The sequence below is a fragment of the Diadema antillarum genome, unplaced genomic scaffold (assembly GCF_040938485.1).
Source record: "Diadema antillarum isolate AM-2024a unplaced genomic scaffold, OU_Dant_1.0 seq00000377_RagTag, whole genome shotgun sequence".
Lineage (NCBI taxonomy): Eukaryota > Metazoa > Echinodermata > Echinoidea > Diadematoida > Diadematidae > Diadema > Diadema antillarum.
The window spans coordinates 811,999-837,588 of NW_027271376.1; the positions used below are offsets into that span (position 1 = coordinate 811,999).

The 25,590-nt window shown below is 39.9% G+C and overlaps 1 protein-coding gene across 1 annotated transcript; it reads left to right on the forward strand.

The window, feature by feature from the left end:
* On the forward strand, positions 1 to 25,533 carry LOC139731542 (prospero homeobox protein 1-like). The gene is made up of 4 exons (XM_071642427.1): positions 1 to 358; positions 6,577 to 8,154; positions 15,339 to 15,555; positions 24,651 to 25,533. Exons 2-4 carry the CDS (start codon positions 6,740 to 6,742, stop codon positions 24,978 to 24,980), a joined length of 1,962 nt encoding a protein of 653 aa, XP_071498528.1. The 5' UTR covers positions 1 to 358; positions 6,577 to 6,739; the 3' UTR covers positions 24,981 to 25,533.
* The last annotated feature ends 57 nt before the right edge of the window (positions 25,534 to 25,590 follow it).

Below are 25,590 nucleotides of genomic sequence, written 5' to 3' on the forward strand. Positions count from 1 at the left end.
CTTTCCAGCTACTGTGCGGCTGGCTCAGCATTGCATTGTCGGCCAGCTTGGGCCAGGTATCATTTTCATGCAGCCACCTTATTCCTGCTCCATGTGTGAGAGACTCAAGACTCACAAGGATTGCCGCAAGGGGTCATTTGCTGCAAATTTGTCGCCATAACAATCCGGAATTTGCGTGTGATCGTCGGAGTGGGAGAAGACTGTTTTATCATTTTGTTTCGTTTGTTCGGGGATTTCAGTGATCACACCAGTTCCTGTTTCCATAAATTGGATGACTTGGCCTCATAGACTTCGTGTTTGATTAGGACAAGTTGAGAAGGAACCTACTACCAACCACCGGCAGCACCGATTGTAAAAGGTGAGGTGTTTGGGTCGTATGTATCATTTATCGCACTGCCGTTGCGGCAGTGTAGAGGACTTTCTTCCCACGGGGCAGGGGCGGCGGTTGGCTCGTAGCAAGCGGCAGAGAAACAGAAAGCGTGTGCTGCTCTGCCCCTGACTGCATTCAGCAGCAGTCACAACTACTCTACCCCCTGAAGACTTGGGGATCCCGGGGATCCAGCGGGGTGGCTGTCTGGAGTAGTGTTGGGGGCACGACACTTCTCGTCCATTACAATACGCTCGGCTCTTTTTCTGAAAAGCTCAATTATTTCTCTGAAAAAAAACCCATGAAGTGACAAACACCTCCCAAATTGTTCATAATCTATTCAGCTAAATGAATAACATTTCTCAGATAAATAGTGTTTTCTTATCTCTTTTTCCTTTTTTTTTTGCAGGGAGTAGTATATTCCCATCTTCATTACTTTACATTGCAATTGGCAATAGAAGGATGAAAGCTAAATGAAAGAGGTTGAAGCTTACCATATCTTCATATTCTATAATCTATAGAAATCTGATGATAAAAATATGTTTCATTCCATCTGTCCACAAAATACCTACCCTGTATGTTGCTTGTGTATCCATCTTCATTTTGAAATTGTGAAGACAGACAAAATAAAATTCCATTTGATGGGGAAAAAAGACTTTGGGGGATTCTCTTCATTTAGATTATAATGGGCATTTGAATATTAGCTTGCAAGTTCAATGTTGAGTCCTTTAAGTCTGTTCCACACCATTGTGTGTGCCATCTCCCCAGTGTTCTTAAGAAAGAAGATATCCTGTCAAGGATATATGCTGGTCAGTTTGCACGCAACAGTGCCTGGCTCTGCGATGTAACTCAAGAAACTGGCAATGCCAAAAAAAAGGAGGAAAAATTAAAGGGGGTGGGGCTTGTGAATATATGATTTATAGGTGTAATTGTGTTAAGCCGCTGGTATTGTTATCGAGAGATACAACCTTGTGCCAGATCCTCAGTTTGTCTGGTTTTCAAGGAGAGGTTTCCTGTGGAGTGGAAAAAGACACCATACACTTCCTTGAGAGGCACATCCGCACACTTCTCTCTTTTCTTCAAGTGTGGATACCCAGAGTCCAGCATGCACTTTGAGATATCGATCATCTCATATTAGTCGGAAGGCTGGAGCCCTCCGGTTTTGTCGGAAAATCGTTACAGCATTTCTTTTCTGTTTGCAAAGCTATGCTCTGTACTCTCTAATGTGATGCTCAATGTCATGACATGATATGAAAGTGAATGTAACACTTGTGCTTAGTGATGACTTTTTTCATAAGGATCATGAAAGAGTCAGAAAAGTTCATTTATAGAAGCTTTCGGCAAAATATAGGTAAAGATATAGATAGCGTCATACGAGAGCAGGAAAATCAGTGTTAAGATTACAAGGTACTGTGAGAGGAGCCTATACCTTTGCTTTTTTTTAAATCCCAACAAATGAGGAAGTCTCTTGAGCATACAGCATCATTCTCAATCTCATGTATATGCCTCAGATATTTTTATGGACCTGTTAAGAAATAACCAGTCATAAACAATGTAACTTGCTGAAGTGATACTGTATTGTTTTATTCACACTATTCTAGCACTGGATGGATAGATCAAAGTCTTGAATCATTTCATATCTAATCATGAATAATGTGGATGCACAGTATTAAAATATATTAGTTCTGTATTATATGCATCACTAAACACTCTATTCTAACATCATATTTCCGTCTATTCTTTTTGAACATATAAGAGTTGCCTTTGATTTGTAATTCACTGCAATGTAGGTAATGCATTGTAATGCAGCAGAAAATGCTGCATGAATATTAGAATAATAAACATTTATGTCCTGTGATATTTGCCAAATGCACTATCAAAAAATAAGCCCCATAATTTTCACATGTGCCATTCTTTTGAACTCATGCCATAAATGTGTAGTGCAATGATTAAAATGTTGAACACGCACACACACACACACACACACACACACACACACACACACACACACACACACACACACACACACACACACACATAATTTGAGAGTCATAAACTGGCAGACTTCTCCCAAAGGTCGGCGTCGAGGTCTCAGTCATATATGGGGGAAATTGTGTAGACTCATTTACCACGAGCAAGGAGCAACCTGTTGAAAGATATTGGACTAACTCAAGAAACATATGTTTGTGCTCCTTGGCTTCAACCTTTACTATTTATCCAGAGTCCGTCCCATCTCCCCCCCCCCCCCCTTGAAGATTGATAAAAACGTGTTTGCCAAGGGAATTTATATATTGACTATTGACAGGACATTTGCGCTATAAGAAGGAGGAAAAGAAGACAACCTCTTCGTGATAAGAATACAAGGGGTTTTTTTTATCAAAGCATTTTGTCTTTGGGATTGTATTCCTCTGAAGAAGCATGCTTGGACCTCACAACTAACCCAAATCTGGTCTGGTTTGGTCCAGAAGGCCAGTTTCACTTCCTGCTGCTTTTCCTTCATGCCACAGCCATTATGTAATACACATCTTGGGTAGATATGCTTTCTTCTTATTCCCAAGTGCAGCCATAATCCGCTTTTCCTGTTTTCAGTATCTCCCTTAGAAGTTCCTCCTTTGGCTGAAGAGTACTGCCAGTAAGATATGACCCCTTATCTCCTTCCTTGTGAACCTATTGAAGGGGAGGATCTGGCTACCCATGATAAGATAGAAGAAGAAAAAATTGGTTTTGACAATCTCATATCAATGGAGAAAAAGAGATTAACTAACTCAAAGACCTTCAGGGTTGGGTTCTCTTTTTTTGTACTTTTCTTTTTTGCTATTTTGTTTTACCAGTAGGGCGTGAAGTAGGAATCAGTGCATGTCCGCAGGCTGTGTTGTTATGCACTTTACCAGTCTGTCGTCCTTCCATGTTTGAATCTTCTGCTTTATGATTGATCTCTGACATCTAATTCATGTTACATCATGACGCAAAAAGAATGTTTCGGCCAGTAAGGAAAGGAAGCAAGTGTCTGAATGTTATGTGTGGTATAAAGCCAGAATTACCAGTACTAGTAGTATACGTTCACACTGACTAAGGTCTGTGGAAGTTTGTAGCAATCATGCTCTTTTCATGTATCCCATGACGATATATTGACATAATTATGTGTCTTCTTTTGGAGTAACTCATCACGAATCTGTTTGATCAGTAATCTCTCTTATTGTGTATCTTGAATGGAAAAAAAAAGCTTTCCAGCATACACAATACCAGAAATGTTGAATTAAAACTATTTAGCTGTGAAGAAAGGGAGAGATTTTAAGGGTGTAACATGCATGGGCAGTGTTCTATACAGCATGTTTCATACACCAACTGAAGCGCTGAAATAGAGGACGTGGCTGCCGCAAAGATTGCTACGCAAGTGGGAACCTGCCAAGACTGGCTGGCAGCCGGGCAGAGAGCTATCGACAGCCCCACACGCAATTGGCACTGGGCTTCATGCCGCTGCTCTATGATGTGGATTTGACAGGCCTTGTCATGGTCGATACAGATATGAATGGCCTGGCTGCTTGTTCTCACTCCTCCTATGGCTTTGTTGTTGTTGTCACTGTCATTGCTGTCATTGTTTTTGTTGTCATTGTTGTTGTTGAAGGGCATCTTAAATCATTTTTTTTTTTGACTGCTATAAACATAATTATTGATTGACTGTTTCTCAGTTTCTGTCAATTCAGTCAAGATGGTATAGCATTGTGTTCTACAATATTCTAGGTCACTTCTGTGTGATATCTGCTAATTTAATTAATTATGATTTACTTTCAAAGACCTTTCTGCATAAGCTTGATAATTCAAATGAAGTGCAGTGATGTGCACGGAAGAATAGGTATCCCTTATCTATTCCTGAGGAAGTAAGTTTTCAAAGCTATTTTTCATAGATTCCAAGGTTGCATATATTTGATATGTTTGAATAGTTGATATGAATACACACATCACAAAAATAAGATGTGTATAATTTTATAGGTAGATGTACACTTTGCCTACTGTTCAAAATCAAAATGTGCAGGTCGTTTCTTCCTGCAAAAAGAATTCTTTTTTTTTCTTTCAAAGCTACAAGTAATGAACCACAGGAAGCCATGTAAAGATGGATTTTTTTTCTTTATGACTAAGCAGTGAAATTTGCCTTTAAGGAGGAGCTATGTATGATTCTGAAATGTAGATCCTTTTGACAAATACTTGTTACATTAATTCTTCTAAGGTTTGTTCATCAGTGGGTGTAAATCGACATCTAGCTATGTGAAATTGAATATTTCATTTTCTGACAATATCATTAATAAGATGATACAGATACTGGGAATAATGTATTAACAATGCAAAGATCCCTGCACTGATTTGCCACTATAGATTTTTTTTTTTTTTCACAGTGCTGCAAGTGCAAAAAGATTGTAGATTTTCAAACCGAATGAAGGGATGTTGTAAGAGGAGTGCCAGAACATTATTTGCATTTGCAGTTGGCTAGAGTGAAAAGACCCCCAAGGGTTGACATGATGATATGAGGAAGCCACATAAATTGATGACCACTGAATAGGTTTTATGTTGTATGGATTTAATGACTCTATAACACTGTTCAACTTAGGCCAGGGTTGAATTTGATGAATGGATAGACGGCGGGTGACCAATGACCAGCATCTGCCCAATTGTCCCTGCAGCTGAGCAAGGACATGCTTAGTTGTCTACTGTAAGAAGAGAGTTTTCTGATCCTTCTTCAGAAAAGAGAGACCAGATAGATTGCCTATCTTCTCACCACCCTATTCTTTGATATCTCCCATTTTACTCCTTTTCTTTTGCTGTACACAAAGTTGTTTTAATTTCAACGATCTTCAAACCTTTCTTCTTCCCTTTGTGTGTATCTGTTAATCTTCTAGTTTTGAAATGAGATTTAACTCAAACTGAGACAAGCAGGCTAGTAGAAAATAGGTGCTCTTTCAGCAACAAGAGCATGCTTTTTGATTTGTGGAAAATCAAAGCAGAAGATAAAGAAGAAAAAAAAAGAAATGGAATGAAAGAGATAGAGGGGGCAATGCAATGCCTTTGCTTTTTTTTTTTTTTTGAAGTTCAGTGAAGGAATTTTTGTGTTATGTGTCATATTCCAGTTATTTTTTTTTGTTAGTTTTTCGTTAAGCCTAATTGCTTTTCAGTTCATGATGACAGAAAAATTAACCATGACATGTGTCTTGGTTAAACACTTATTCAATACCTCTGACTTACTTTCAAGTTGCATCCCATGATCAGATATAATATACTTTAATTGGTTCAACAGGTATGCATTGAATTGATGTTTATGTAATTCCAACATCTGTATGACCTGTGTAACACTGGCTCTGCACTTTTACTTTATCTTGCAAATCTAAAGTGTAGGGCAAGTCAAGTCTGTCATTCAAGCTAGACCATAGAGGTATGTGCCTTCACTTTTCAGATTGATATGTGATTAACATTTGTTTGAGGCAAGCTCTGCTTCCTTTTGTTTGCACTTTACTCGCACAGCTGTGTGGCTATTGTTGGACAGAGTTTCTGCACTTCGTTGTCTCTGCAAACCATCTTTTGTTTCTATTACCAAGGCAAGTTAAGAAAGATATGAAAAATCCACAAGTGACATCATGTAGAAGAGAGGAAATGTTATCTGCAATTGTATTTAGGAAGTAGCAACTACAACTGCAGCACGAGTGGTAAGCGGGTCTTGGCGTGTCCTTGTATGAGCACTAGAAAGTACTTTAACCTCCAACGAGTGCTGCAGAGAATATGCAATAGTTCATTTGCAAGGGTTAAATGAGTATTACGGGAGATATCTCTTTTGGTTTTGGTTGCCAGTAGTGAATGGTTAGCGCTGTAGGCGTTATCTTGGCCCTAATTCCCACAAGCCAATCTCCTTGGGCTGTCTACAGTGTACCGGGGAAAGAGGAAGTGGGTATCACGAGTTAAGCAAAACAATTGGCTGGAGCACCAGCGATCTTGCTCTGAGACTTTCTGGTGACAACAGAAAGAAGCAAGAAGCCATCTGGGTAAGACGCATTCTGCCATGGCTCCCACTTCCTCCTGTCCCCCAGAAAAGTGCATCTGGTACATAAATCTGTGCCCTAATTATGAATGCATGTAACTCAGCCTTCAGGGAGCAGGCAATATTGTCAGCTGTTATACTTAACCCATTCATATTTTTTTTCCCTTCCTCACATCTCCCCACACAGTGACTGATCCGTGGTGAGTGAAGAACTGGCTGTCAGCTGACTGAATCTTCTCACACCTTTCACACAGCTCCAAAGACTTTGCTCCTGAGAGACGTGACAGTGTGAGACGTGCTCTTGGCCCCGTGCACTGCCCTAAAATACTCTGCTGTTGCTTGGCAAGCCAATGTCTGAGGTTCGGGATGCAGCCGGTCGCCAGCTAAAGCGACGTCGAGTGGATCACGGTCTACCCCGGGGCAGTCTCTTCACAAAAGTCAACGGCATTGCAAGCACTAACGGTGTGTTCCAGGAAAATGTTGAAAACAACTCTGAGGTGTTGAGGAATCTGTTGAATTTGAAGCGCAGTAGTCCAACAGGCTCCCTCGGTTCGAGTGGTGGCGCGGAATCACTTGTGCAACCTTTGATAGCAGATTGCCACAACAGCTCTGATCGGGCACTTGAGGAGGATAATACAGAAGGCCTGGACAGCCAAGACATTCCGCAGGACCGGGAGTCCGACTGCCCTGACACGGCCAGAGACAGTGGACACTTTCCAGCCATGCCCACTGCACAAACAGCCCAGTGGGAAGAGTGTAACGGATCCAGCAGTCCAATGCAAGAAGCCATCACCGACAGTCTGAAAGCCAAGCGTGCCCGTGTGGAGAACATCATCACCAGCATGAGGCACTCACCGCCTGCCGTCAGCCCTCCCGACGCGGCCAGTCTCGAAGACAGCTTGCGAAAGCCGCGCCGCAAGCAGTATCAGCCCCAGCAGCAGCGATGGGACTCAGGGGATGATGAGGCTCCCTCAAAGACATCACGAAAGGAGGAAAAGACAAAGCTTAAGGGAATCCTCAATCACCTCCAGACGCAGCTCGACACACTGCAGGAAAAATATCACACTATGTTTGATGAGGAGGATGGCAGTTTATCAGACAATTCAGATGATTTGGATGACATAAATGAACCTATCGAAATGCCCAGTGCAATCCCCAAATGTGAAATGAATGGCGTTAGTGACAATAGCTCGCCTGTAAGACAGAGTAGTGAAAGGAAGCGAAGAGCTGATGGCAGTAGCGTACTTGACAGCACAACGAGCTACATTGTCAAACAAACTCTGAAAGAGGAACTGCCACCTTTGTTGCTTAACGCTGTCGATTCTGTTATAAACAAACTCACCAAGAGTGCCCCGAAACATGCCAGTAACAACAACTCAACTCACACTGAAATAAATCAATCTAGGAATTCAGTACTAGCACCCCAGCACACCAGCCCACCTCCACAGGCCCTGTCGATGGCGGCTGAGCACAAGCCCACACAGCCACCCATCCTCCCTCCCTTCTTCATGCGCCCCTTCCCCACACCGCTGGAGCAGACAGAGGCCATGGCACTGGTGGTGCCTAGCCGGAAGCGGGTCCGCAGCGATCGGTCCCCCATCTCCTCCTTCCACCCGGGGGACATGCCCATGAAGCCAGAGCCCCTGATACCGATTAGTCTGCCTACCTCCGTGGCCATTCCCAACCCCAGCCTCCACCACACACTGGCCGCTTCCTTCATGTCACCATCCATGGCTGATCCGCGAGAGCACTTTGAGAGTCTCAGGTACATTCATCCTTCTACTTCATGCAAGAAAATGTCACAAATGTAACTCACAATATTTTTTCATGGTTGTTGCAGTAGAAATAGTTATTTCTGTTGGGTAAGGTGTATGGCAAGGTAATATCAAATGCTGAAATACTAGGTAAATTAATAACTATGTAACTACCTATATAAGTTAGCTATTTACATCACTAATACATTTAGTAGTAAATATTTTGATATCTTGTTGATGGTGATTGAACAAAGAGATGACTCACAGATTCAGAGTCAACTCATATGTAGCATGTTTACATACACCGTAGACCACACTTTGTTAATCATCAGTGGCATTTATACATGAAAGGAACATCTTGCAGTATGATGGCTGAAGAGTTGGATTCATACCAACTGTTTTCTTTGTTTAGTCTCTGTCTATGTTCAAAACAAATGAGAGCACATAATAACACCATGCAGTTATATATCTATTCATATTTCTTTTCAATTATGACTTTGTAGCATTACTATCTACAAAGGTATGTGAGTGGGCAATTTTCCACAGAAGAATGTGTGCTAATGAGATTGAAATTAAACACCACATTAAATTTGCCCATGATGGTTTGCTTTGCCATTCGCATCTGAATTCTTTGCAAATTATGTTTTAACCCTAGCATTATGCCCACATATTGTGATGTTCTACAAGTCATGAGGTTGTAAGAAATGCCTAGGTATGCCATCTTAAACATCTGCCTTGCTGACGGATGTCTGTAACCTTTGTGACAGGACTTGTTGATGAAGATTTCAGATCTTGAAGCTGCATTATAAGGTGTTTTGACCATCATGTTCAGCTAAGTTGAATATCAGATGGCATTCATTCTTGATCACCACTTGTGCTGTCAGTACATGCATTCTTTGAGTGAAAACGTCATGTATTTTGTCCTTGATACAGTGTGATATGATATTTCATAAGCTCATTTTGCAACTGATTTTAAGTCCAGTTTGGGATTGAGAAACATGTATTCACCTTTATGGTTAAAAGCCCATGTAATTCAGCAACTCACAACAGCAGTAACACATTGCTGTTTTCAACAGAAGCATGGGACATCAACTTTTTCGATGTGATAAAAGCTCATTTGCTATCGATTTGAAGTCCAGCCAGGGACTAGCCAAGATTTGTTGACCTGTCCAACAAAAATCATTTCAGCAACTCACACAGTTTGCAACTGGAAATTCTCCTCTCAATACCTCAACTGAGTTTTTTTTTTTCCATTCTAAGTATGTAAACATGAGATAATATATAAATGAGTATAATTCAGATAGGTAAATTGCGCTTATGATTGTAAGTGTTAATATTCTCAAGATTTGTAGTACAGTAGACTTTCAGGCACAATGCCCCACAGGGTAATTATTGCACTGGTTAGAGCTCAGATCACAACCATGGATGGAAATGCAGACTCAATTGTGTGTATTTTCTAACGGCAGAATCATGTCTCCTGCATAGCCAAGATGCAGAGTGGACTTTTTGTCAACATTTACCATGCATTAGATTACCCTTCTTCGGAGTGCATTGAGTTTAACGTTGTGCTGATAGTCCTCCATGCTCATCAACTTGATTCTTGTGTCTTACAAAAGTAATGCCGGGGGAGTAACTTGATTCTATAACATAATATATCATCCATGGGTATCAAATAGCATGGACCCATTCACAGTTGTTCTTAAGATGTTGGACCAAAGGAAAAAAAGTAGGTAGATAAATGAAATAAATAAATAGGTCGACAAGGAGTATGCAACTTTTGGGCAACTTCCCCTTAAAGCGCTCTTAACAAAACACTGAGAGGAAGAGAAGTAAATGAAGACAGCATGAAGTTACAAAAAAATAGTTCAAGTCATTTTATTACACAGCAATAAGGCGCAGCACTGTGGAATTCTTGTGTGTGTGGTTGTGTTAATAGGCAAAATAGTGTTCGCTTTTGTTTTCTTCAAGATATCAGTGTGATCTATTATCTCTTTTTGTGTGTTTGTTAGTTTGGGGGGGGGGGGGGTTTGGGGGGATGGGGCTTGGGGCAAATAATTTCACTCCAACTTACTGTCATGTGTATAGTTTTTGACATTAATAACCTTGTCTTTATCTTCAAGCATTCCATAATAGTTTTTTTTTTTTAATGTGGTCACAAAACTAGGAAGATGAAAATAATTGAGCAGCATTTTCTTTACTTGTGCCTTGAAAGACAAATTGTATGAGGCAATCTAACCACTTACTTTGATAAAAAGAATTTTAAAAATAAGGCAGTGACACAATCAATGATGTATGCTCTTACCTCAAAGATGTGGATAACTGATTTATGTCCTCTTTCTTGGGCAGTTCATCTAATACTTAGAAGTCAGGGTAATGGATAGGTATAATACCACCAATGGTGCGCATCGATAACAATAATGGCTCCCTTTGAAGACTAAGAAAAACACTGCATATGTGGAAATCACCAAAAGTTGGTTCATCTTCAGACGCCATAAATCATTTGCCTGAGCTACTAATCTCTCCATCTTTAGAATGATTTTTTGTGACCGGTATGAAGTCGACACCACTCAGAACCAAAGCAGTCATTTAGTGGGAGTTGAGGACAAATGAATGAACAAAAGAAAAGACAAGCATTAAAGTGCACCACATCCTGTGAAGCAAAGGTCAGAAAGAGCGTTTAATAGCTGGAGAAGGAAATATAGTTTGTGGTTAGGAAGACTGTGTTTTCATCCTGGAATTGTCACGATTTCACATAATCCTTAAGGATCTTGCCAAGACTTTGCACGGGATCAGCTCCTTGTAATGCAGACAGCTCAGCTTTCACCAACTCTCACTTTTTCCCCCCCACTTTTCATACTGATGTTTTCTCACCAGCCAAAGCGCTATTTCAGGATCAAACCTCGTACAGTCAACAGTGTCAATCACTGGATCATTGAATCACGGTCTTACCGTGGGATTTACATCAATCTTGTGGACGCAAAAGGAATTCTCCTTGCAGCCTTTCATTAGCATAGGAAATAGTTCATTGTGATTGTCAGTAAACTTCACTTGTTGATCAAAAGAAGGAAAACATACAGACATGGAAAAACAGAAAGAGAGAAAATGGCTTAAATTACTTTTGCAAGTGTGGTGGGGAGGGGGGGGGGGGTTGAGAGGAAGAGAATAGGACTAATAAAAAACTATCGTCTGTTTTTCTGTGACCCCAAAAGTGCATTCTTCAAACGAGTCCTGAATTCAAGAAGCAGATATTTTGGTTTCTTACCCGGAATGACTGGGCAATTAAGTCATCTAAAAATTACAAACTGTTCCATGAGTCCCTGATTTATTGATGATTGTGTGCATTAGGAAGCATTCCCGCAGAGTTGACATTTTGATCTGCTTCCACGCGGACCAGGTTTCCTTCTTTCTCCACGTCAGCTCACTCTTGTGTTTTCTCTATCAGCTCGCTTCTTGGCTATTGCTTAAACACTTCACCTTCATGTCTCAGACGACCTGGAAATGTAACTAATTCTGATTGAAGATGATTCCGAGTTGGCTAATGCCGCACCGTTAATCACAGGAATTGCCTGTAATCTCCTGATGTTTAATCTTTAAAAAAAAAAAAAGCTTACTCTCATATCGTATCCTGATTATCAAAAATCAAATACATCAAGAACATGTTCAAGATTTTACTACACAAGACCATGACTTGGCTACTCTGCTGGAGATTAGAGTTGTTGGTTGTTGTTGATTTTTTCAACATCAGAAAATAGTTCTTCAGTTTTCAGGAGGCAAAACAGGGTTGAGATCAAGAACAAATTTCAGCTCTTTCGGCAATGGCTCACAGCAAGAAGGAAAAAAAAGGATGCATCTTTTTATCAGATGTTCCCACTCTCTCTGTGATTACTCGAGGATTAGGTCAAACCTTGCGATCTGAGTTTCTCTCAAGCTTCAAGCTTCAAGCTGTGCTTCATTTGCAGATTTATATGAGCATTAACAAACATTTTGGATCTGGCTTCTCCCCCCCCCCCCCCCCCCCCCTCCCTGACTCTGGGGGGAAGTATATATCCTAATCAGTATTAATGCTGGAGTCATTTTGTGAAGACCATCCAGTAGGCAGACACATTATATGGGCACAAGAAGGTGATTTCCTTCGCCAAAAAATAAAAGATTAAAAAAAAATGAGTCAGAAGGAGCAGGTAAGAGTCATTCCTTGGCTTAGCTTGATTTGCCCTACTCTTGCAGGCCTTGCTGCCTCATGCACACACCTTGAAAGTGTTAACCCCCATTTTTTTTTTTCACAAGCAGAGAATCAAATTTGCCAACTCCTAGTAAACTTCATGATCTTGCTGAGCCACTTTATGCTGCCTTAAAGTATTAGTCTGTGTGTATCATGTTATACACGTTCTTGAGCCAGGAGAGAATCAATTCTACCATGCATGAATATGGTATACTGAATGATAGCAAATGTGTGACATCTCATATAAATTGCTTTCATCACAAGACACACAGCAGATATTAAAAATGCTCTAAGAAAACAAAATAGAAAATGCGAAATTTGATATAACCTGATGCCAAACACCTTTTGAGATGATGTGATACGATAATTAAGGAGTCTTTCAAAGACTAGTTACTTTCAATTACAACACCGTTGCTTCGTCTTTGAGTATGGAATAGTGATGTTATAGTCACCATGTATGAGTTGGAACATTTATGTGTTTGTATGCGTGGGTGTGTGTGTGTGTTTCCCTTCATTGCTCTCATAGAGTCATAGAAAGATCAGGAGGATGTTTCTAATATGTGTACATCTGAATGCATTGTTGGGGGTCCTTCATGAATAATGGCCTCTTGTCTTCCAATATGAATCACCCCAAGATGAGCTGCCTGCCTTCTTTCTTTGCACCTTTCAGAGTCGTGTGAGAGGTTACCCCCCCCCCCCCCACCCCCATTAAAAAAAAAAGCGTTCATCTCTTCTACGGCCATGAAGTCTTCCACCTGTTGTATGGAGTGCATTTCTCAAGATACACAATGGCTGCTTGTCACACCACAGGATATTGCAAGATGGCGTGCAAAGAATCGGCCGTAGGGGCTTTTCATACTGACATTGCAAAAACATCTTCGCAGGAAATCTGCGTGCATAGGGACCTACAGCAGTTTTTTTTTTCCTCTCCCCTCTCTCCTTTCACTTTCCTTTCTTCCGTTTTTGTTTTGATGGATTTGATGGGGTTACAAAGAAAGAGGCAGAGACGCAACGAGCAAAAGAAAGGACAAAAAAGAGAGAGTTCGGACATGTGTATCTATCTGTGAGGTTCCATCTGCAGCCTACATTGTTTGAAGGAAGATCACTCATTCAGAAACTAGTCATCAAACACTTTTATTGCCCATCTTCAGGAATAGGCTCACCTGTATTTGCAGTTTATGAGTGATGTTCCTTACTTCCTCTTTTTAATGGTTTAAGATCATCTGCCAGCGTGATATGAATATTTCATATTGTCAATCAGTTATATTACTTAAAAGAGTTGCTACATATTGCCGTACCATCCATTTTGCATTCTCATTTCGCTGTAACTTCGATCAGAATTTTGGGTCACCTTTGACGAGTGCATGTGTGGATATAAAGAGTTATATACCATATTCACTGCGGTGGTGATGTAAGGACAGATTTGGATAGCATTCCTTACACACATGCACACACACATGCACACACACACTTTGAAAACCAATTACATTATGTGTGTGTGTGTGTGTGTGTGTGTGTGTGTGTGTGTGTGTGTGTGTGTGTGTGTGTGTGTATGAGCTATCAATCCACCATGTCTTCTATTGTTGATGCATTTATTTGCATCCCTCTTGAAAATGCATGACATTTCATCTCCAATTTCAATTTATTTGATCAATCATAAATATGTTGTTGTTGTGGGTTTAAAAGAATATGAATTTCTAGATTGATGTGCCTATTATTTTCTGTAGCCTGTTTTTAAAGATTTTCTTTGCTGCTTTTTAAACATTCTTCCAGAGAGTCCAAACCAAACACAGACAGGTCAGCAATGACCAAGCACTGTAGCTTGATTAAGGGTTTTGATTCTGTGATTTAGGTATATGATGTGTGTGAGGATTATTTGTGAGACATCAGTTGATCTAACACAGAAATATACATTTCTGGAGTGCAAGAATGTATGTAACAGACACTATTGAAGTTTTGCAAAGTGCGTTTCAAATTTCAGCAAAATATGTCGGAGTAAAACTACCCTCAAAGCATGTGGCATAAGCAATTTATTTCAAAACTATGGAATTAAAATTACACCATTTCCTGGGCTTGTATCCAGCAGAGTTGGTAATCTTCAAGAGAGAGATCTATTTGCACACTTAGTTTAGAGTGCTACCAAGCTTTTGTAAAAGTCAGTATTTGGTCACAACTTTGGTTTCAGTTTCATATGAGGAAGAAAGATTCATGGACCTAATACACAAACTCTGATATTGATTTTCTTCCTTTCAGCAGTTTTACAATCATCTTGTGTGAAACTACATAATTTGTTCTGTTCATACTATCAAACTGCTGACAATGGCAAGCATTTCTCCGTGTGTGCAGCCTTTATTCTGCCAGGATATGATTTTTCTCCTCAGAGATGTAGATATCTCCAAAGTTATGTTACCATGTGGATCATAGAATAATTCGATATTTTTTAAACTCACGTATATGTGTATGTATTCATATATAATATGATTATTTCAACATTTATCTATTTATTTATTCATTTATTTATTTATCTATTTATTTATCTATCTATCTGTCTATCTGTTTATTTATTTATCTATTTATGATTTATCTATTTATCTATCTATCTTTCTATCTATCTATCTATCTATCTATCTATCTATCTATCTATCTATCTATCTTTATATAGCTTCATTTATTCATTTGATTATTCATTCATTCATTCATTTGGGATTGAAGCTGTCATGTTGTGTATATAGCTTGCTGTTGAAAATTTAGCACCAAGTGCCAACCCAGTTGTGGAATGTTTGAAGTCTGAATGTCAAACATACTCGGTCATATTCCACTGAATGTTTGTAATGCCATCACAGGAAAAGTAATATACAGTACCAAAGCCAAGCACATCTACATGTACAGCATCTCCCTACTAATGTGTACAGGTGGTATCATTAGAAACAATCAGTGATCATTTTTATGTTCTGTTTCATCTCTTCCCCCTTCCAGAGGGTACCAGAGCAGTCCCCTCATCTCCAGCACTCACTTGTCTCCCCTGCACTACCTGAGCGACCACCGGTCCTCGCCCGGGAATCTCTCCCACATCTCGGGGGAGAGCCCCGGCTACTCCATGGTTAAGCATGAGGGCCGGGATACCTCACCGCACCACCTTCACGAGAGACCCAGCTCAGCAGACCTCTCAGATTACTCCCCAGTCAATGGAACAATATCCTTTTCATGATTTCCATTATTTTTCCTCACTTAATTATGTATACATATATATGTATATATATTTTTTTTCCTGCCCTTGTTCATTCATTTATATTTCCATCTCAAACAGAAACTTGCAAATAGGAGCTTTCACAGAAAATAAGTACATAAAAATATTAAGATTAGAATGTACAAGAAATGAAATGTATACCGGTAAGTTTGCATTTAATAAGGAGGGTAAACAAAACTGAAGAGAAAATGCTGGAAATAGGGAGAAATGATGAAGAAACAATTCTTGTAGGTTGCATTCCCCTCCAACATAATAATAGAAATGACACAATTGATACTATTACATAAAAAAGCTGAATTGCAAAGCTTAATTACACGAACTAACTAAGAATAGAAACCTAACTACCCCTTTGAAATGAACACCCAGACAAATCCCAATACTGAGTCGCTCTCATGCAAAAAAAAAAAAATGGAGAAGGAAAAAACAACAACAACAAACTGATAACGTGGTATGAAAGTAAAATTCTGGTTCTTTTGCAACTATTAATGAGTCAGCAAGGTTTCACAATTTCATTGTGAAAATGTATAAAACTTTGGCTTTGGCCATAAGGCTAAAATAGATTTTTGTATATAACTGAAAAGATTTTCTTCAGATCAGTTTTGAAAGAATTTGCCTTGTTACTGGAATAGCAAAGATTGAGTGTGACTGTAGATCAAGATAATTTTTTTGACAGAAATTGAATAAGGTTGAGGAGCAATCAGCTATTTAAAGAAGTGGATAAGGAGTTAATGTGAACGATAAAACACAAAGGTTTGGTGAGCTTTTAAGTCCAAGTTCAGGAGAGTCGATCATTATATTCACAAGGAACTTGTGGAAGGCGTTGACTGTCTTGCAAACAAGTTGGGAATGTCCTCGGAGCCTGTTTCCGCATGTCAATAGCAGTTTGAAGGATGAGATTGAGATGATAGTAAGTGGATAGTTGACCATGAATGTTTATACATTTATGTGATGTATAGATTGGCTGCATTAAGTCAGTGGACATGGTTTTCTCTGGCCTGTTGGACTTTACCTCAGCCGCTGTCAGTGAGAGGTTGAGAAAAAAATTTAGAGGATGTTATTTCTCACCATCTCTCCAGGAGAGTCTTTGCATGTCAAAGTGCTTTTTCTCACACAGGAGATGACAATCTTAGCGTATTCTTACCATCAGGGAACATTTATGAATGTGCAAAATCGCGCATTGATGGTAAAAGTTGCTATGTGAGGCAAGTGTGCCAAAAAACTGACCCAGCTGGCAATATGGCCAGAGAAATGTTGCATTAGAAATTTCATCACTTTGCGGCGTAAATTCTCATCACTTTGGAGAACTTGTGATTGTTGTCAAGTGACTCCCACCCACCTCATGCGCACAAAATGTGAATAGTGAGTTTCCTGCCGGCCAAGGTATGTTGTGCTTTTAGTGTCATATAGTTACAACTACAAGCGAAGGGCAAAGTCTGTTGCGCATGTGCAGTATGGGGGTTTTTTTTAAAAGAGAGAAAAATATCCACAAGTTATACCAATTATAGTAACGTTATTATAGTGAGTTTTCATTGCAGCATGACTGAAAAAAAGCCCAACTTCACAAACTCAAATGTTCCTAGCACTCATTGAGAAGTGGCCTAGAAAGAGGGCATGCTCACAAGAGAATTTTGGAATGTAAAAAAAAAAGAACCAGATGACTCCTTTTTCTGAGGACTTCAGGAAGTCATTTACCTTATTTTTTTTTTTTTTGTTAAGCCAAAATGCATCAATGGCATTCATGGTTTACTTTGTCATTTTCTACATCATTAATTATTTCTCAATAAGTGTGATGTTTTTGCACAATAACCTGGAAGTGCTGTGCTTACTAAACTGGCAGAGAACAAGAAGCAGTCTTGGAGATCCCATTTAGAACTGCTGAGACCCAAATGCGGAAGAAAAAAAAAATCATCACTCTGGTTTTTCAGCTGTGAGTGATTAATTTTGGGTCACAACAATGATTTGAGGCCGCCCCCAAACTGGGATTAACATCCCATGGAAGGCAAGAGAAATACTTCCATCTATGTCAATACAGTCTGCTCTTCATCCTAACAATGGTTGTTTCTCTCTCATAACTCCTTTTAACCTTGCACCTTTTTTATTCTTTTCCCTCTCTCTCTCTCCCTCTTTCTCTTTCACTCGCTCGTGCTTTATCTTGGTCTTGATCACATGCGCGGTCAATTTCTTATTTTCATAGAGGCGTCTTCCTTTCCCACGGCTCCCGCTCATGCTTGGGTTGGTGATACTGTAACCAACACAAATAGCCGTAGACGGAGATCTTGAGTTGTGCACGTGAAGGAAACTGGCCGCGGAGCCTGTTGCTGGTATTGCCATTAATTCAGGAAGTTGCGTGCCAGCAAAGCCAGTCAAACTTTCCTTCAAGACTCCAAGAAGCAAGCACTCGGAAACCAAACAACCATATCATGTGACTCGTCTTGGCGTCAATACTTCGGGATTTGCGAGAGAAAGAAAAGCTTTCCAATATGCCGAGATGTTTTTCCTGCTAATAATCGATGCTATCGGTGACGTGTTCTATTTTCACTTTTGACACAGGGGTTTCCTAATGAGTTCGGTGCAGCAGCTGGGATGATATGTGGTGATTTTTTTAATTTCTGACACAACTCCTGGTGCCGCAGTTTCCGGGTCTGTGGTATTTTGGTTCCTAGTAATCGGGTCTTTGAGAAGGAATGTTTTGGTTATATTCCAGTACACACACATAATGAGTGGCAAGTTCAATGTACTTAGTCATTTGAGATTTCTTAAGTAAGTTTTCTTGAGTGGGATGAGCACAAAAGATTGGCAACTGCAGTTGTTTGGGGGTGATTACAGCATTTAGTGCTGAATCATGTGGGAAGAAGTTGGTTTATTGTGACCAAGAGAATATTGGCAAAATGGAATGGCATGACCAAGATATAAACACACAATGTACGAGGGAAATAACTCAAATACATATTTTTTTTTTAGAAATCTGCTGTCAAATTAAACATTTCTAGCATACATAATTTTCTAAATAATTGTTGACTTTCTTTGCAGTTCATGCATTTGCATGTAATTTTTTGTATGTTCCTTCGTCTACAATATCTCTGTAACAACAACCAAAAAATTTGCCTTTCTCTGCTTTTTCAATTTCATCCCCCAATCATATCTGATGGTATTGAGAGGCAGTTTTCGTTACGTCAAGATGGCCATGTTTGTATATGTGTGTGTGTATGTGTGTGTGAGTGTGTGTGTGTTTATTTGTCCTTATTTGTGTTTCTCTCCCATGTTTTCTGTGTGTCCCTTCCATCCACTAACCCCCCCCCCCCCTCTTCCCAGTTGCGTAGAGTATTTGTTGCTCATTGAACTCTTAGTGATAAAGCTGAGGGGATTGACTAAGTTCAAATTGATTCATAAATCTTGGCTGATAAGATGCAGCGAGGAGGGCAATGTACTTTGTGGGTACTTCAACATGACTTCCTTGACTCAAGACTCCAAATCTAATGTACATGTCGAGATTTCTTGAAAGACCTTTTTTTTTTCCCTCCTCCGTTGGCAGAGCATGGCCGCTGCGGAGGCTGTGCTGGCTATCTGATGTGGAGTCAGGTTATTGTATTTCTCAATTATTGTTCATATCCATGGAGTCCTTTATGGGTTGGTGTATATGTTTTTTTGTGTGTTCCAAATTCTTTGTGTGATATGAACCATGAACAGCTGCGTGTGTGACATACCAAACTGGTTATCCTGCAGAGATTAGGTATTCTGCAACTTTAGATACACATTTCAGATGTTTGATACCACACAAGCTTCACATTATTTGTTTTTGATTTTCAGTTTTGTGGTGGTAGTCTCATTATGCGTGTTTGTTTGTTGCAGCAGCATGCTGTGGATTTTCAGTTGAAATCACGAGTGTTGCAAAAGTTTGACAATGCATGGGTAGTATTCCATAACTTTATCAGATTGTTTATATTTTGTTTGGCCTTTGGATCAAGAATATATTCACCCAATGTAGAATGAGTGAAATTGATATTGTAACTGGAACCCCATGTGATTGCACTCACTCTGGAAATGATAAGTAATTCAGCTTCCTCTTCTTTCTTTTTTATGCAGCCACTCACCATGCTTCATTGTGCATTTGAACCACAAATTGTACACATACCATATCACAGAGTTAATTTCTCAAGGGCATAGTGTACACAAATATGAATTACCTGTGCCTTCCCCCCCCCAAAAAAAAAAAAAAACAACAACAGCAACAACAATAACAATAACAATCAAAAATAAAACAAACAAACACAACAACAAATGTTTGGGCAGTGAGTGATGATCCTGTGTACATTTTTTCCCACTTCATGGGCTGTAATGCTGTTTTGCTGCCAGTTTTTATTTCTATTTCTTTCAAGGAAAAAATGCTAATCTTACTATATAACTATGGGTGGCTATGAAAATGATTCTTACCATTTACTAATGACTTTCTTGTTCACCAAACTTGATAGTAATCTGTTGAAAAGTTAGGTATGACTGACATACAAAAGGTGTTGACAAAATTAGAGATTGATCCAATGTCATCTGTGGATTACTTCAATGGCAGAATATCAACACATCTCTTGGCTTGCATGAGTGTAGCGTATTTATAGTAGATTACAACTTAGAGTCACCATTTGCACTTGATCTAACGATGAACTCTTGTAGGATCAAGTTACAGAATGCCCCAGGAGTCCTTGAGAAAGTGCTTGCCTCTTGTGAAGCCATTGTGCCTCATGTTCCATCCAAGAGCCAGATCTATTCTCTGGTAAGGTTTTTCGATAATGAAGGGAAAGTAATGAAGTAATGCAACAACCTGAGAATTCTTGGAAAATTTATCCCGTTATTTCCTCGTGAAGAAAGTGGGCATTTCCGTTTGCTTCTCTAAGCATCGCTGTCGGGATATCCTGGTGTGTTATCTGTAGAGTCATAACTGGCTCTTTAAGGAGGCCAAGTTGCAGACCATCTTGTATTTTCTAGGCACCCTCTCATTTTTGCTAGAAATAATTCCAAGACTGATGGTAGTTCTATAGCATCGGTTAAGTGTATTTGAGACACATACCAACATCCACTACTATGTGTACTACAGATTATGTTGTATTAGTAATCATAGCCATAATTATTTTATTTAAAGCAGTCCTTCCAGGCAATATTAAAGAAAAAGAGAGGAATGGCAAATTGAATGCAGTTGATTTCTCGTAGGGGGAAAAAAAACAACAACAACCAAATGGATCCAATGTTTTTGTGTGAACATGATTTCTGTAATTGCAGGGAAAATGAGTAGCATAGAAGGATTTCTTCCTTCTATTTGGTCTTTTTGCTATGCAACCCTTACAGACAAAGACTACTTCTCTTCCCTTCACAGTGCATGAGAACAAGCTGAGGACCTATGACTGACTGTATTCTTGGAGGTTAGAATCAATGGCCACAAAATTGATTTGTTTTGGTGGCAACAAGGACATATTTTTGATCTGGCTATTATATTCATCTTTCCCAGTTACTTAGCTGATTTCTTCCTCCCCACAATGAGCGTTTTCTTTGGCGGACATTATTGGTTTGACTTCCCACGGAGAGGTTGTTGATGCTTTTTTTTTCTTTTGCAAATCATCAGTTTTGTTTGTTCGTCTTCACGGTTGAAAAGTCCTTTATCTCTATCGGGGCATCGGATCGATCCAGCCAGTTTGTCCTCACAGCCATTATTTCTTCCTCTAACAGAACAATTCATTGCCTTTGCTCCAAGTTTCATCCCTGCTTGGTCCCTGCTCCTAGAGGTAAATTCAGATGTTGAGTTGTGACTTGCCAGTGTGTTTTCCTCCTCGTCCGTCCCCCCCCCCCCCTCATCCTCCTTCCAGTCAGATGCATGATGCCCATTGAAGAGCATGACCCCTCGCCTCCCCCCCCCCCCCCCCCCCCCCCTCCCTAGCTCCATTCTGCACTTGGCCGGTATCAGCCCAGGTTCTTGCACTTTTCTGTCAGGGTGCCTTTTGAGATGCCGCCTCATCCGTAACAGACTCAGTTCTTTTTGTTGCCCTTGTGCCCCCTCTCTCCCCCTCTACTCCCCCTCTCCCCCTCTCCCCCTCTCTTCCTTCTCTACTACCACCTCCTCCCCTTTTAACCCCTTCTCTCTTTTACTCACACACACATGCGCACATACCCTTTCTCTCTCCCTCCCTCGTTCTGCCCCTCTCTCTCAATTTCTCTATCTTCTATCTCTTTCCCACTGTTTCTCACTGCCAATCTGCAGCTTGAGAACAGAACCAAGTTGGCTTTTGTGCCTGTGTGTTTTGGTAGATAGCATGGCCAGTATATAGCAGTAGCTGGTTCTACATGGTTACCCAGGTCTTTTCTCTCGCCCCATTCAAACCTCACCACCAGGCCTTGTCTCTCTCTCTCATATCACTCATTCTTCGCCTCCCTGACAACTAGCAGAGGGAGGGAGGAAAAAAAAAAGACTATTGAGAGAAAATACATTGGGTCCATACTGGATAGCTAATCATCTTGTATTGTTTGTGGGTAGATGTGAAAGCCGTAAGATGGGAGATGTTGCCAGTCAGGGATGGTTGATGGTGCTTCCTCCGGAGTCCGCGTTTGCGAGTCCGTCTCTCCGGACTCTTGTTTGGCAAAATCGCTGTCGTACCGCTTCCCTCCATTAACAGATACAAATTGTAGGGTGTGGACCAACTCGGGCGTGACTCGCATGATTAGTTTAATTGATTTTAGGGTTTTTTCCCCTTTTTTTTTCCAACATAGAGAGGTAGAGAGAGAAAGAGGTATCACTCATAAAAAAGAAGAGAGTGAGAGAAATTTCTGCTCTGTGGCTTCAATTTCTGTGCTCGCCTTGCCATATTTCTTATCCTTAATTTTCACACAAAGGGTGTAATTGGCTTTTTCTGCAATTCTGAAATGTCAGCTTTGGCGGTGCTAATTCCCTTTCTTTTCTCCTCTTTCTTTCTTTTTTTTTTTTTTCATGTGTATCCGTGGCAAAATTTGGTAATGGCCACGCTTTGAGTTGAATCTTTGTTCAGTCATTTTGTGGGTGTTTTTTTTTTTCCAGTATTCCCAGCTTGTTTTCTTATGCCCTCATTTTCTCTGTATGTCTCTGAAAGTTGTTTTTCAAATCTTTATCTTTAGTTCCTCGGTGCATTTGTTCAAGCATGTACACCCACCAGAGGGTGTTTCACAATTGAAACTTTGACTTTGTTTCATTGAAATGATTAGCATAATGTGTGTACACATGCGAAAAAAAAAGTAGACAAACAACAATGTGTACTGTTTTACAAATGCCTTGGCAGTGAGTAAATGGCATTATCACAAGACCTAATGTTTTTGATTTCATATCTTTCTGTATATTGGTACATATATGATGAAAGTCCTATTTATAGATGGCAAAGGCATTTATAAACTTGTTGAAACAAAGATGAATATGAAAATGTTTTTGTGAAAATCACATCATCTAGAGATGTATGACTGTATTTGGACTTTGAACCAATATTGTTGTCACAGAACCAGCTTTTATCAGATGTAACATGTAATGTCTTCATGTATACCATTAAAAAATTAGTCATTCTTACCTGTACCCTCTTGTGTTCCCCCGTAACTCAGTTTGCGGAGAAGTCAAGTGTGGTGTCATGCACCAAGAAGTACAAGATCATTTCGTGTCGCGGGTTAAACTCACTCTGTGGCCTGCCACCGGAGTCTTAACATGGGCACAAAACAATCTTTTGTGTGTCTGCCCTGTAGGCTGCTCAGCAGTGCAAGACAGTGGCATAAACACGCCACGTTCTAGAAGATCAAGGATAAAAATGGCCTTGGATTTCATGCCACAGAAATTCTCATGAAAGGAGCACCTTTATTATACTATCTGTCTTCTATGTCCTTTGAAAGCAAAATAGTTTCTGCCTGGCTGTCTTCTGGCATGGTTGAGGTATGCACTCTTTATTCCAAGTATTTAAGGACAGTAGCCAAACTCAGTTGAGAGGCCCATTTCAAGGGTTTCATCTTCTATTACGATATCAATCTTTTATTAGATTGTACGAAGGTTTTTTTTTTTTCCTCTCCCTCTTTTGTTATCATGTGAAAAACAAGAATTTTCACTGAAGACCAAGCTTATTTCATCGTTCCCCTCCATCTACCAGAGCCAAAATCCAAGTTCAGGTTGTTGATTACTGGTTAGATTTACCAGACCTGCTTCATGGGGCGTAGCATGGTAAAAATTAAGGAAATTTATGCATTCCTGGTATACTCTAGGGTATGACAAGATCATAACTCCAGGGGAAAAAATGTTCCATTTTTTCCCATCATTTTATTGCAATTATGAGTCATGATAAACTGCATTTTGTTAATGCTGATATTACTTTGCAAGCTTGATCTTCCAGCTCACGCCATAGTCTTTGCTCACTGTGTTCTTTGCATTATCACAGTGGTTCTATGATACTATGGTAGTAGTGGTATATTTGTGATGATGAACGGGGGAAAAAAATGCTCTGATTTTGATATGCTGTCCATATCAAGAAATTGTACTCAACAGCAAGATAAAAGAGGATGACATGAAATTTGACTTCATGAATATGGAAAGTTTGAAAACTGTCAAAATCAGTGTTGATATATAAGTAAGAAGTTAGCCTCCACTTTAAATAAAGTCCTTATTTACCCTTCCTAACCCACCCCCTTGTTTTGTTAACCAAGAAGGGCAGAAGAAAAACCCTGTTTAAAAGAGGAATTAATTGTAGAACCATTACATTACATGTTGCTATTAAGTAATGCTTCTTAGATCTGTGTCTCCGGATGTGGTTTTTAAGGATTCCCTTCCTTCAATGTGTTCTCTAACTTTGTTGAGAGCCCAGATTAGTATACCACATTCTAAGTGGTCTGCAAAGAAGATAGATCCCTGGTGGCCAAGCCACTTAAAGTTTCACCAGTTTATCAAACCACAAATGGTTTGTAATGTACCGAACAATGCAGTCTTGGCTTTAAGTATCATCAATCCATCTTTAAAGGCAAGAAAAGGACACATTTAATTTCCCTTAACCCATCATCTCCTGCACTCGATAACATCCACTCTGACGCCAACCCACCTGCGGAAGGCCAAGCTCATGTTCTTCTTCACACGCTACCCAAGCTCTGCCTTGCTCCGGCAGCACTTTCCCGACGTCAAATTCAACAGGCACAACACATCGCAGATCATCAAGTGGTTCAGCAACTTCCGCGAGTTCTACTACATCCAGATGGAGAAGTTCGCTCGGCAGGCGGCCAGCGACAACGTGGAGGAGGTGGAGGACCTGAAAGTCTCAAGGGACTCCGAGCTCTACCGTGCCCTCAACCTCCACTACAACAAGAGCAACGAGTTCACAGTAAGTGCACCTCCAATTTGTTAATGTCCTTTGCACGTTTAATAATGCATATGCATCGGGAGAATAAAAAGCAAACAAACTAACTGCCTGAAATTATTTCTGAGTAAAATGTATTCATCGTTGCATTACCGGTAATTATTGTATGGATTTTTTGGGAAAACGGAGATATACTGCAAAATTATAGTTTGCTTGTGTCAAGACAAGACTGGCCAACATTTTGATAATGACACATTTTAAAACAAGCATAGAAAGGAATATCATTGTCTGACCAAATTTTGACCAACGAATTAATGCATCTGAAAAGTGGTCAATCTATTTCCTGTTTCCTTGTCTGTACCATCATTCTGTAGCAAAGATAGTTTGGGGCGTGTTTGTAATTTTGCTTCAATTTCATGTGCCTGTTTGATTGAAATTTGCGTAATCAACCAGGGATGATGACCTGAGTCATTTTCCCCCTAAAAAAACCAAAAACTGCTGTTGCCACACTAAGAATAAAGGCCAGCTTTCTGCAATGGAGATAACAAACTTTTGAGTGGGGATATGTCAAGAAAGTATAATAAAGATGAATATTGCATGATAAAAGACAGCAGAGCATTATTTGGCATGCAGGCTTAAAAGAAGGCTATTTCATATT

Excerpts from the sequence above, each read along its gene's own strand:
- LOC139731542 (XM_071642427.1), top strand. The coding sequence starts at position 6,740 with ATGTCTGAGGTTCGGGATGCAGCCGGTCGCCAGCTAAAGCGACGTCGA. Across the intron at positions 8,155-15,338 it reads GAGCACTTTGAGAGTCTCAG|AGGGTACCAGAGCAGTCCCC; the intron begins GTACATTCATCC and ends TCCCCCTTCCAG. Across the intron at positions 15,556-24,650 it reads ACTCCCCAGTCAATGGAACA|TCGATAACATCCACTCTGAC; the intron begins ATATCCTTTTCA and ends CATCTCCTGCAC.